Consider the following 13,772-nt stretch of genomic DNA (forward strand, 5'->3'; position numbering starts at 1 on the left):
TAAAAGGTTCTGTAATGAGGGGCTAACAACACTTCCAAATTGGAATATGGGAAATACAAGTTTATGAAGGTCACTTGAAGGTACCGGAACACCGTTCTGGACGCATATTTCAAAGTAAGAGCTTCTTTTCATAAACGCAAGTGTCATTACACCTTTACTCATGAATGCCGCACATTCACAGAAAGGAGTTCTTGTTTATCGCAAATATATATACACAGGCTTCAACTATCATTTTCACGGGTGTTGCACATGAAACATTTGGCCCAAAACAATTTCTGTCATCTTCTGTATTGGAGCGGGTTATGTTCTTCCGGGGTAGAGTTCACAAAATATTGATGGAGGCCGCGTGCGTGCAGTTGCAGTATAAGTGTCTGTGAGTTGCAGTGGGTTTTAGTAATGAACTGAGTGATTTACCCATCACGTTGGACACACACGACTCGCAGGATGAAGGACACACCGTTGTCTAACTGTGAGCGGGACTTCTTGCTGAAAGCTATCGAGGAGAAGAAGGTGCGCCAGCAGCTGAACCTGTGTGTCCACTGTGTGTGTCCACTGTGTGTGTCCACCGTGTGTTCACCGTGTGTTCACTGTGTGTCCACTGTGTCCCGTGTGTGTCCACTGTGTGTCCACTGTGTGTCCTGTGTGTGTCCACTGTGTGTCCTGTGTGTGTCCACTGTGTGTCCTGTGTGTGTCCACTGTGTGTCCTGTGTGTCCACTGTGGGCTCTGCTCTGACTGATGCTGTGGTTACCGTGTCCTCAGCTTCCCACCAGGGGAAAGTGGTGTCTGGGATGGTTTGGTCTAAATTTGTCCAATAATGCCATTAGCAACACTCTGTCTCTGAAAGTACTGCTGGGAATTGTTGCTCTGGATGTATTACTGTGGGGACAGTAATGACAGTGTCTCTCTGTCTGTCTGTCCTATCTATCTATCTGTGTTTTTTTCTTTGATTATTAAAGCTTAAACCAACATTGCTGTCCAAAAAGACAGCTTCCCATATCCTCTGAATGGAGAACACCGCTTAATGTCCACAGTGTGCAGTTGTCTAATTGCTCATACCTAAGCTTTTCAGCAGGCACCTGTTTCTAGCAGGGAGCTTTCCACTTACACTCAGCTGTGCTTTCCCTACAGCGTGTGGATGGACGGCAGACGTATGACTACAGAAACATAAAGATCACATTTGGGACTGACTATGGATGCTGCTTTGTGGATCTGGGAAAGACCAGGTACTTTACAAGTATACAAGGGGACAAACAGTTTCTGAAGCAAGAGCTGGGCTACTCCAGATATCGTTGTCAGTGTTGTGGGTATTGTCATGCTAAGATGATGGAATATCTACCTGTTCGCTGCACAGGGTCATGGCCCAGGTGTCCTGTGAGCTGGTCACCCCTAAAGAGAACCGGCCAAATGAAGGAATCATGTTCTTCAACATAGAGCTGTCCCCCATGGCGTCCCCCGCATTCGAACTGGGCAGGTGGGAGACTATCCTGTGTCTTACACATCAAACTGATCAAGACTAGTGTTTCACCATGTTACGCTCTTCTCTGTCACGCCTCCTCCTTTATCTTGTTCTCTCGAGGATGAATGTTGTTTCTGACCTGCTGAACTTCATTGACAAATTGTCTCTGTGGAAGAGCTGATATTTCCAAACACAATGTTCTGAACAAGACCAGACCTGGCAGGTTTTGTTTGTTGTCTGAGATGCTGCGGGTTTATTCAGAAAGTTGTATGTCATGTTTTTTTTTCTTCCTCTACAGGCAGTCTGAGTTATTAGTGAAGCTGAACAGACAGCTGGAGAGATGCTTGAGGAACTCCAAGTGCATCGACACAGAGTCGCTGTGTGTGGTGTCTGGAGAGAAGGTAAAACACACACATGCACACAGGCACTAACATGCACAAAAACAGTGTACTTACCTGTCCCAAGTACTGTGGGGGAAAAAAAAGTTATGGTTTTAATTTGAATTAGATGATTTGTCCAAAAACAGCCTTAAGTATAGTTAACATTTGTCGTACAATGTCTTAAAAAGCATCAAATTCTACACTAATTTGTCTGCAGACACACACTTCAAAAGAAACTTAAAGTGGCAGTGATAATGTTGGTGATGAGCATGCGTGTTGTGTGTGCGTGTGTCTGCGTCCAGGTGTGGCAGATCAGAGTGGACGTTCACATGCTGAACCACGACGGGAACCTGATGGACGCTGCCAGCGTAGCGGCCATCACCGCGCTCTGCCACTTCAGGCGCCCTGACGTCGGCATCCAAGGAGATGAGGTCACCTTGGTGAGTCGGCCGCAGCCACAACACACAGTATTTCAGTGTCAGTGAATCCTCTAAACAACGTGAGTGAGTTGTGTGAGGGTCATTTGAATTTTGCGAGATGAGAAGTCCCTGAAGCTCACATTGCGTAATAGAATTTCACTGAGAAATAATAGTTTGCCACTTTTGAATTCATCAGTCTTTGACAACTTTACATTTATCACCCGCGCTGAATCGTAATTTTTACATGGTACCTTGTGAATAAACAAATTAAAGTGTACATATATATATGTAACATATATATGCTCTGGTTGTAATAATGTATTTGTTGTGTGATTTTGTATTTGTGGTGCTTCAGTACAGTGTAGAGGAGAGAGACCCGATTCCTCTGAGTATCTACCACATGCCTATCTGTGTCAGCTTCGCCTTCTTCCAACAAGGGTAAGACCTGTTTTTAAAAAAACATCTTGCAGTCCAAATCTGAATATTTTTATTCACCGTGTACAGTAATGCCCATGATCTATTTTCTTAATAATTATTTTATTTTATTGATAATCAGCAAGATTCTCGGTTCTTCTTGATTTTGGAAATCTTCGGTGATAAGCAGTTATTGCTCCGATGTTTTGAACTCATCGTAGGTGGGAGTGTGTGTATGTTCCCTCAGTCCTATGTTCCCAGGGGGCTAAGGTGGTAGTGGCCCAGCATACTGTGTACAGTGTAACTTCTTAAATATTTCAAACAAGCCGCTGTTGTTGCAAATAAAACCCATCAGCAGGGGAAAGAGTAATTTGCGACTCGCTCATTGGTGTTAAGAGCAACAAATGCACAGTTTCATCATCATATAGGTTGAATCACTATTGCTGTTAAACTATATATCCATTCGCTCCTCAGTCATTGTGAAAGAACCTAATTTTTGCCTCACCCATGGAAACCACCTTGTCCTCCTTCCCACTCAGCTTTTGTTTTCTTTTCGCTTCACTCTCTGCCTTATAAAACATCAGCAGTTTTGGTGTATGTGGATATGGGAACAATGGAGGATCAATCTGCTTGCAAGGAAAAATGCATCCAAAAAACACTCGCTGTTCTTTGTCTGACAAACCTTTGAGTGAACTTGGCTTGTTTGGTACGTCCAGTTGTAGGTATAAGGCCCTTTTTCACAGCTGCCATTTTGACATTTTCCTTATGACATTAATTCATGTTCTAGTCCATTTAGGTCATGACAGAGCCAGGATCCTGCATTCTCAAGGATCAGGGATCATTTATGGTCATTCCAAATTGCATGTAGAAGATCTGTCCTATATGAAACCGTGAGTGCCTGTCAGAAATGTTAAGTGAGTGTTTCTTGTGTGTGGTGGAGTTTAGCAGTCTGACACAGCTTCTGGGAGGAAGCTGTTTCTCAGCCTGGCTGTCTTGGCCTTGATACAGCGCAGCCTTCTTCCTGAGCGGAGGGGAGGGAACAGGCCATAGGCAGGGTGGGAGGGATCCCTCACAATGCTGGCAGCCCTGCTCCTGCATCTACTGATGTAAATGTCCACAACTGATGAATGGCTGCTGCCGGTGATCTTCTGTGCAGACTTCACTAGCCGCTGCTGGTTCACTGGAAAGGCTCCGGTTCCGTCCAGCAGTTTGATATAACATCCTTCTGTTTCTTATCTTTCTTCCCTCACTGAACTCGCCTTTTCTTCTCTGCCCCTTAAAATTTATTTCCACCCGTCCCCATGCCCCTGTTCTTCCCTCTTGTAGTTTTTTGTCTTATTGGTTTCTTGGAAAGGGATGAGCACAGATTAGATTGATTCTGCGTCAGTAGCAAAAGCTCACTTGCAGCATCAGACCCACGATGGATATCCTCCCTCCTTAATCCCTGTCTTCTCTGTCCCGCCCTGCAGAACCTACCTGCTGGTGGACCCGTGTGAGCGGGAGGAGCGGGTCATGGACGGCTTGCTGATGATTGCCATGAACAAACACAGAGAAATCTGCTCCATCCAGTCCAGCGGGGGCATCATGTTGCTAAAAGAACAGGTGAGCAGATACTGGCAGGTTATTTGCTTTGCCTTTCAGCACAGTGTGAAATGACAGCAAACACATTTGTAATACAGACCATTCAACAATGCTTTTGACTGATAATAATGTTAGGCCAAATAACTGTTTTTCCACACGACAAACACAGGGCCTTCTGTTACAACATTGCACATCCTTCATAGAATATATGAGCGAAAAATCCATTCAACATGTTGTGTTGATTGTTTTTTTTTTTTTTTTTTATATATATTTCAAAGTGTTGAAAACTTAAATTCTGAGTAGAGCTAGGCAATATGGACAAAATCAACTACCCCAATGTCTTTCACTGCGTACTTCGATATCAATATTGTGACCATATTATAAGGATGACTTTTGGTGCTTTAATAAGATATTTACAAAAGAGCCTTTTGATAAACAATAACTAATAATGTGGATATAATGACTAAGACAGTAACGGCAAATAATAGAACAACTAGAACACTCCAGTTTCAGAAAACTGCACCTCTCTACAGCGAGGCATCCATTAAGACCAGGAAAAACATTTACAGTATGCCATATCACAATCCCAAACAATATCTGGTCTCATATTACATTGTATCAGTACGATATTGATATTGGCCCTAATTCTGAGTCAGTTCAGTTTTTCAAGCCCAACTTTTACACCTTTACTGACAAAGCATTTGCATTCAAGCAGTAAAGGAGAGAGCAAGTCATGTTGAACTGACAGTTTGTTTGCGGTGCCGAAGGTCTTAAGATGCAGTAAGATCGCCAGTGTCAAAGTGTCTGAGATCACAGAGCTGATCACCAAAGCCTTGGAGAACGACAAGAAAGCCAGGTGAGCAGCTGCGTCACGTTGCCATACTTCACTTCCAAGCTGTTTGAAGTGGAGTGGCTTCATCATTTGTATTTTTATCTTTCCAGGAAGGAGGGTGGCAGGTGTGGCTTCGCAGAGTCCATGCCTCGTGAGCGGATCACAGCGCTGAAAATGGACGAGACTCCCGTGGAGATGACAGACGTCATGGAGAGAGCCAATGACATTGTCCAGAGAGGCGAGGCCCCGCCTCAGATGTATCCTAAACTTAGCCTGAATGAGAAGAGTATTTTCAGGCATAGACAAGGAATAATATCTAACTTAGTGCTCTTACCACCAGTGGGCAAACAGCAGTGCAAAGATACACAAAATCTACAGAACCAAACAGAAAGGCACCAACAGCTAACTGTCTAGAAGAGGAGAAATTAGTAGACTGTACATTTATGGTCACCCCATTTCCCCACCTGCATTCTGTGTTTTTTTTTTTTTTTTTTTTTTCCCTTTTCCACTCCTGTCACTTCCCTATTTTTTTTTTGTCCCTTTTTGGTCCTTAATCGTTACTGGCAGGGTGCCGTCTCCAGTGCTGCCTGCCCCAGGTATGGGCCAGGTAGGGGAGGGGCTTCAGAACACCTGGGGACTGGAAGAGGAGGAGGAGGAGGATGATGATGATGAGGAGGAGGAGGAAGAGGAAGAGGAGGAAAAAGTGACAATGATGGAAGAAGAACCACGTGGGAAGGAGGAGAGCAGAGGAGGTTAAAAAATTTATTTTATGTTTTTTTCCCCTATCCAGATAGGTCCACTTAAAGTAACATAAAAGCAGGCTTATGGGCCAAACACAGTCAACCCTTTCAGCAGTTTTTCACCCTGCCTAAGAATGTATTTTCTAAAATTATTCTGATTTGTTCTGAATTATCAGATGAGATGGAAACGATTTGCTTTGCCTTTTTTTAAAGGAGATGTCGTCGTGATATCGGACAGCGAGGAGGAGGAGGTAGTCATACTTCATCCAGAAATGACACAAGCTGCGGCCAAGTAAGTGCATAACTGCTGAAGGATCAGTGAAATAACTGAAATACCACATGCATCAGCTCACTGTCTTCTCTCTCAATCACAGAAATGCAGGATCCAGTTCTGGCCAAAAGGGGGCAGCAACATCCAAGAAAAAAACAAAAAAATGAAGCTGAGGCATTTGAGATTGCAGTCACCTAAAGAGCCTGGGACAGTGACTCTGATTCATGCTTTATGAGGATCTCAATTTAAAAAGCCAAATGAAATCTATATTTTTGTAGAAGTGGTGGTTATTACATTGACTTCCTCCTCATGGTAGGATTTTGTGCTCGGACCAAGACAACTCCCATTCTCTGGGTATCACAAAAAGCAATACGTCCTGGAACCAGAACAACTTTCAGCGTCCAGTTGATCTTCATGGCATGGAAAAGGATCGTTGTGCTTGTGCATATTTACAGTGAGAAGTTTTCCACTTGTTCATAGCCCTTTGAATTGACATGCTGACCATGGTCTGATTTTACTTAGAAACAGATGGTGCATGGAAAATCACGCAACGTACTTCCCTTTCAACAAAGAAAAATATTACAAAGCACTGATTTAAGAGCAGTATCGCAGCTGGTAGAAGCACGGAAAAGTTTCTAGGAATAATTGATATGTGGTGTGGATTCACTGTTTTTTACATTGTACACTGTGAATACAATTCTAATTAAAATCTTTCTCAACAAAACTGACCATTGTTATGGATTAGAGAAAAAAAAATATCTTGTGGGTGCTTAGTAGAGTTAGTCTCAATTAGCCTTTAAAAGAAAGTAAAGAAGGTAGGCTTATTTTAGAGATAAATTCTGCTAGGTGTTTTGTTTTGTTTATAGGCAACAGTTTAAGAGGCAAATGACATGGACTGAAAGGTTGTTGATACCAAGATAGAGAGTTTGACTTGTGAGGATGTCTTCCAGCTTCTAGAGCAGTGGTTTTCAAAGTGGGGTCTGTAACCCTTAGAGGTCTCACAGGGGCTTGCAGGGGGTCCTCAGCAAAATGAGGAATTCACTAATTCAGGAGAAACTGCTAGGATTTAAAAAAAGAAAATGGGAGCACAGTGTTTTAATTTTACCCCTTTGAATGCGTTTGTCAGTTTTCAATTATGGCGACTAAGCAATTAGCCTACATTCTTAACACTAACCAAATTATCTAAAACCCTTAGTGCAAGATGCATTTTTCAAATTTATTTATTATTTTTAACTTTTTCATGTTCTTGATTAATCCCCAAGTTGACTTTTAATAGGCTGTGTATCCCAATTTGAAGAGATTTTACCCTATAGGGAGCCTTATATCAAGAACTATTTTGATTTGTGGTAAATGTTAAATGTTTGTCTTTCAAAAGCATTTGAACAGAATAAATCTGACTTTTAAATATAACATTGTATTGTATCGTGTTCTAGTATTTTTTTTTTTTTTTAATGTTTTTGCATATTGGTGCTAATTTTCAGTTTATTTGTTTTTGTGCTGCTTTTCTGGTAATTTTGCTTTTAATGTTTTTTCTTTGCTAATCACCTTTTCCTATTTTTTTGGAAAGAAATCAGAATTTGAGCAGGTTTCAAAAGATTGTTTCAGTGTCATACTTGCGCACTGACATAGTGACACAGTGGTGAGATTGAGTCAGAAATATGACAACATAATGTCTCACACGTTTTCCGCATTGTGTAACAATTTTTTGTAAATTACATCACAGAGAAACTGAGTTATTCCTCATTCTGCTGAACAGCCCTTGGACGCCTTTGAACGACCGCTGGGGATCCTCTTACCATCCCCTTGTTAACCATCGTAGTAGAGTGCCAATGATGCTACGGCCTCCGCAGGCATGCACGGACTGAGGGACAGAAAAAAATTCAGGTTCCACCGAGATTTGAACTCGGATCGCTGGATTCAGAGTCCAGAGTGCTAACCATTACACCATGGAACCTTCCACGTGTGTCTGTAGATAGAAATGGCTATAAAAATGTTCCATAATGCTACAAATATATAGATATCTTCAATGAATGAGGATATATCAAGGAACGACTTCGAGCTCCATTGTTAAAACTGAAACGTTTTGTTTTGCGCTGAAAGTATGACTCGTTTTTGCCTTGAGCAAGGAACGACAGAATTTCTTCACATTCTCAGCCGAAAAGTGCGACGGAGTGCAAAAGCTCTCTTATGACACGAATACTTCTGGTTATGCAAAGGTTCCTAAATGTCGCACGTGTTGACTCACCTAAAATATGTCAAAATACCATTAATGTTAAGTGCTAAGGTGGAAAAGCTAATGGCCAGTACGGGGGTCGAACCCGCGACCTTGGCGTTATTAGCACCACGCTCTAACCAACTGAGCTAACCGGCCACTTGATGACAACGAGCGGAATGAGAGAGTATTTGTATGAGTGACAATCCGAAACCAACACTTTCTTCCAACTTTTGAAGTGTCTTAAGGTTTCTGGAGGTGCAAATCTGCTGCTGTCTAAGTTTCATTTCTATCACCTGGTCACAAATTAACAAGGCAGTTGTTGATGCTTGTGATTAAATGACTGTAGGCTACATGTTGGCTGTACATGCTGTTGTAGCCTGGGCTCTATGCTAAAAACACTAGAAGGCTACTGTCCAGACAGTTTTGTCATAGCAGCCCTTTACGATCACATTTCGCTCCAAATTCGAATCCCACACTGTTTTCTCTTTTCCCTTTTTATAGTTCAAAAATAGCAGTGCACGTATTTTCTTTAATCGCAACTGACACACGCCAGCAAAGCACAACAAAAGCACAAGGGTGACTTTCTAACAGAAAGGCCGTCCCTAATTCTAATTTTAACCTTAACCTTTTTTCCTGACACAATGTCTGAAAGAGGGTGCTTGAGGCAAACTTTAACACAAAAACATTCGTATTTGCTGATAATCAGAGTTAAATCATACAGGCTTGCAAAGGCAGCTTCCGCTTCCTCCCCGCAGCATGTTGCCTAGAAACACCAACTCATCTGTAAGAAGGTCACCAATTAACAGAAACACCTTAATCTGGAGCACCAACCAGCACCACTTTGATTTCCACGAGAAACTGTTCTGTCCGTGATATAATAATTGTTTGTAGCATTTCCAGATCAGCTGCTCCACTGTGATAGTTCATTCTATGTTGTGTTTGTGTTATGTTTGGGACTCTAACAGTACATACTCACATCATCTCATAATCAAAGCGTAATGCCTCCATTTTTTATTCCTAAATTATTCATTGTAATTCTGTGTCGATATTGCATTTCCTTTTCCCCGCCTGCGGTGCTGCTTCCTTAGTAACGAAACTCACCCTCAGGCAGATCTGCTGGGATACTGAAGCACATTTAGGCCCTGCTCCAGAGTTTATGTCACACTAGACTGGTCACCTACAATCTAACACTGCAGGAAGAACAGGATGTACACAAACAAGCAGACGGAAATCCAGCAGTGACATTATTTGAGAGGGACTTCCCTTTGAATGAATTCTAGATGGTTCCATTAGCAAGTCATCCTTCCCCTCTGCTAAATGTTTTTTTTTTTTTTCATCATAGTGTGGCATCTTACAGCCACTCAAGTCCTCATGTGTCTCTCTGTGTTTGGTGAGTGGTTGAATAACAGATGTCTCTTCCTATAATAAACAATATTCCATGACTGTCATTTCCAGAAGGCTGGGTTACTTTGTCCTAGGCCCGGCTCAGTGTTTGTGATAACTGCCTAGTCATAGACATGCTTGTGTTATGAAATGACAAAGTGATTTTTAAATGCAAACAATGTACACAGCATCTCAGAGTACCTAGAAACTTGACATAAATTTGTGTAATTTAATGTAATGTAATGTAATGTGTCAAAATCTTTTTTTTTTTTTTTTTTTTTGTACACTGATCACGCTGCTGTGATGTACACTAGGGGAACTGTAGTAGTTTGGAACCCTTTGTGAACCCAGACCTGTCCAGTGACATTAAAAATTTACCTGATATAAGGTGTCCCAGTGCAGGTTAGGATTACTGGGTGAGGCCTTTCACTTTTCTTTGAGCAACCACCTTTATTACCATACAGCTCTTGAGTAATAAGAGTCAAATAGTAAACCTGATATTGCCTGCTTAATATGAGATGCTGTAACATCACACTCAGGATAACTGATAGATATTCAGCCCCACAAGTTGTAGACAAGGGCAGCATCACCTTTATGCAGTGTGTTTGTGCTGACAGTACTACTGTAAACTGAAGGGATTACACTGGGCAAGAAACCTACTAAAAACTGGAGGGCAACATGCTTTGCCAGTGAGTTGCTGGTTACTGTTAATTTCATTTGGCCTCATACTCAAGCTTCATTCATCATTGTCCTCTTCCTGTTTACAAGTAGTGAAATTACTTACTTCCTTTTTTCCACTGTGTGTGTGTGTGTGTGTGAGAGAGAGAGAAAATCAGAACCAAACACTAATGGGAGGGTAACTTCTTCCTAAGAAGATGTTCAGATACACAACTGGAAAACAGGGAATTTTCCATGCAAAAACTACAACTAAAAATGGGAACCGTGGTGGCTTGGGTGTGTTTTATGAGCGGGTGCCAGTTAAGAAGGAATCTGGAGGTTTTATGACTTTGAATGACTGCCATCACTTGATGCTTGTGTGCAGGCTCGTCTTACCCTCTGCATGCTTCTATTTTTGCGAAAAAAAACATATGGAAAAAATGGAAAAGTGATTGCTGGGGTCTTTGTCTTTCCCACTCCATGCATTTGTAGGTGTGTTTTAAAGGAAGTTTTCATACTATCCCAAACTGCGACACCATAGATTGCCTCAGTGTATTTGCTACATACCAGGCCGACAGAAAACAGACAATAAAAGTAACAGGAGCATCGCAGTCAACAGTGACTCAGTCTCCTTCAGGCTAAGTCACAGTTATGTAGATAATGTGTTGTATCGTAATACCCATATATTAAATCTATTAATTTTGACTGACAGTGTTCTCACTTTTGAGATCGTGTTGTCAAAACAAGCTGCAGGCTGATGAGAACTTGCACAACTAGGTTATGCATGACTTATCTTTCAGATATTTTTCTGTATCAGTCCATCTGCTTCATCAGTCTAAACTGGTGCAGGAACTTAAGTTTCATGATGCCTTACCAGTGCCATAAGCTCCATACTGTCCTTCTATGTTTAACAAAGAGTCACTTGAGGGCATAAAATGGCCCAGCTTGAAATCTTCTAGAATATGCACACTTGGCAATTCAGGTTTTTATTTAAATTAAACACTGTATGGCAAGTGGCAGCTTTTGATGAAAAAAAAAACAAAAAAACAATACAATCTGCAATGCAGAGTAAACAAGAGCACTCTTGAGGATGGCTTCTTCAGAGGAAGTCACAGCAACACTGGTCATGTAGTTTTGGGGTACCTTGTAGGCCTTTCATCATGCTTTTCACTGGAAAGATGCATTTTTTTCAGGTAAACCCATCTACGTTTTGTGAATAGATACTGCTTTGTATTTTCTCTGAAAACGCCTGCCTGCCTGTTCAGTTTTGCTATAGATCAGCATTCATGTGGTTAATTGAAATGGCATACTGAGTGACTACACCTTCTCTACTGTAATGTGGGAAACATGCACGACCGATCACACACAGGAAACGTCATGGAAAAAAACTGCCCCTTGCTCTCGCTCTCTCTCTCTCTCTCTCTCTTTCTGTCTCACTCTCTCTCTCTCTCTGTCAGCGTGGCAAAGTAAGCCAGCTGGCGCTCTGTGTGTTGACTACGGACAGACATGGTGCTGCTGCCATTAAGAACTTATGTTAGCCTCTCTGTCACACGCTCAAACCTAAATATGGTCAAAATATTTCACTGTTACTCTAGACTGTTACCATGATTTAGGCTATCACCATTACTGGGACTTGGAGTATGTCATTCTGTCACACAAGTTAACGCTAACTTGCCCTACTTTCTACAAACTTTGGGCCCTACCTATTTGTGACTCCCTCATACACAACATCAAATTACAAAGTCGAGCTGGTTATTTCGAGTGTTATTCAATACGTTATTCAAAGGAGCCACAAGGTTGCAAATAGTTATGATTTCACAAGAAGACCAATCATCACAGGTTAAAAATATAACATTTTGAGCATTTTGTATAGCAGGCATTTCTTTCACTACCCTTTTCACCATCAGCAAATGCATATGAGGTGCTCTCACAGGCTGAGAAACACTGATTTGAGTGCCTAATCATGTTTCCCTGTCTTTGCTCCAAGGCTTGTGTATTATCTCAGATGCATAATGGACAGAAAATGCATAGCGATTCAGCGAGGAACACTTCTTTGAAAAATGACAAGATAATCTTCGGATTATTCTGTCTTCCTGTCAACAGCGATGACAACCCTCTGTGCCCGCACTGAGCAACAGGCATCTTGAAACTGGAACATGGAGTTCCCTCCCTGCCATCAAAAAAAAAAAAAAGAAAGAAAGAAAAAAAAAAGAAAAGAAGTGGTCTTTTGATGAACCAATTACGTGTTCCGGAACACCGGGTCCCCAAGGTTCTCATGTCAGTGTTCTACTAGCCAAAAAGAAAGACAGAGCTTATGACAGGAAGCACACAAGGAGGTAGGAAAGACTGAGGAAACGTAGCTACTGAGTCCTACACCGGCGTGTGTGTGCATGTGTGTGTGTGCGCACATGTGTGTGCACACTGCAGTCCAAGCACAGGGTGGCTGAGTGTGTTTATGTCTCCTGGTGCTTCTGCTTGTGTATCTTTCTGTCAATGTAAGTGTAAAAGAAACAGGTTCAGAGCATGTGCACACACACACGAGGGTGTGCACGTGTCTGTGTGCACGTGTCTGTACACACACGTCTAGTTAAAAACCGAATTAGTTCCTTTGTGCTTCTATTTGTAGATTGGATCTGGTACAAACAGCCACTGTTGAATGACTGTGAGCACAGCCAAGTTCATGATAGGATGGCTTTGCAGCGAGCTGTATATCAAAGACACTAAAGCAGGGCACTAAAGGAGCTAACGTGCCAACACTATAGCAGCGCATTGCTCGGGGATTACTTGTGACAGACAGCTATGAGGGCCGTCAAAGCCTGGACCCTCTAACTTGAAGGCTGTTCACTTCTGGCCATGTTAGTGTAGCTGGTGGACAGATTGTAACAGAAACTCAAAGTGTAACATTTATTTTTGCATCCAGGACTGATTTTTCATGTAAACTTTCACAAAGACTCAAGGAGCTTTTTACTTTCCATTTGCTCATTAGCACTGTTGGTTGTGGTAATCAATGCTGTCAAAGACAAGTGGTCCGGATAAACGCCTTTACACTGTATGCAGCATTGCTTTTGATTCAGTACCCCTTAACAGAAACTGAAAAAGTTCTATCTTTATCCTAACATAATCCAAATATATTATCCTAATATTACAATGCACGCATCTATTAAGTTTCATTCAGTACTTTCCAGAAGCTGGAAGAAAAAAACATTTCTTTTCACCTTTTTTTTTTTTTGTTATTATCCAATGACCCACATTTTCCCATAAGCCAAGACATCTCCCTTCTGGCATTAAAGTTAAAAATAAATCAAATTAAAATAACACTGTGCTTGAACTCAAACCTGACATCTTGCCAGATGCGTCAGTATATATGCTAGTTGTTAGTTAGATCAGTGTTTCCCAACCTTTTTTGTCTTGTGTACCCCCTGA

General features: G+C 41.7%; 1 protein-coding gene and 2 non-coding genes across 3 annotated transcripts; 1 reads left to right on the plus strand and 2 right to left on the minus strand.

The window, feature by feature from the left end:
- The first annotated feature begins 225 nt into the window (after positions 1-225).
- On the plus strand, positions 226-6,966 carry exosc9 (exosome component 9). The gene is made up of 12 exons (XM_030064420.1): positions 226-510; positions 1,130-1,224; positions 1,353-1,472; positions 1,756-1,858; positions 2,140-2,277; positions 2,612-2,694; positions 4,140-4,272; positions 5,019-5,107; positions 5,194-5,340; positions 5,651-5,835; positions 6,037-6,115; positions 6,198-6,966. The coding sequence occupies exons 1-12, from the start codon at positions 445-447 to the stop codon at positions 6,259-6,261; spliced, it is 1,302 nt and encodes a 433-aa protein (XP_029920280.1). The 5' UTR covers positions 226-444; the 3' UTR covers positions 6,262-6,966.
- A 1,010-nt stretch (positions 6,967-7,976) lies between these two features.
- Positions 7,977-8,048, minus strand: trnaq-cug (transfer RNA glutamine (anticodon CUG)). The gene has a single exon. It is a non-coding gene; the product is annotated as a tRNA-Gln (tRNA).
- A 343-nt stretch (positions 8,049-8,391) lies between these two features.
- trnai-aau (transfer RNA isoleucine (anticodon AAU)) lies at positions 8,392-8,465 on the minus strand. Its single transcript has one exon. It is a non-coding gene; the product is annotated as a tRNA-Ile (tRNA).
- Between the last annotated feature and the right edge of the window lie 5,307 nt (positions 8,466-13,772).

The sequence above is a fragment of the Myripristis murdjan genome, chromosome 1 (assembly GCF_902150065.1).
Source record: "Myripristis murdjan chromosome 1, fMyrMur1.1, whole genome shotgun sequence".
In the NCBI taxonomy this organism is placed as follows: domain Eukaryota; kingdom Metazoa; phylum Chordata; class Actinopteri; order Holocentriformes; family Holocentridae; genus Myripristis; species Myripristis murdjan.

Coding starts and splice junctions, on each gene's coding strand:
- exosc9 (XM_030064420.1), top strand. CDS start 445: ATGAAGGACACACCGTTGTCTAACTGTGAGCGGGACTTCTTGCTGAAA. Junction 2,278..2,611: donor AAGGAGATGAGGTCACCTTG/GTGAGTCGGCCG, acceptor GTGGTGCTTCAG/TACAGTGTAGAGGAGAGAGA. Junction 4,273..5,018: donor TCATGTTGCTAAAAGAACAG/GTGAGCAGATAC, acceptor GCGGTGCCGAAG/GTCTTAAGATGCAGTAAGAT.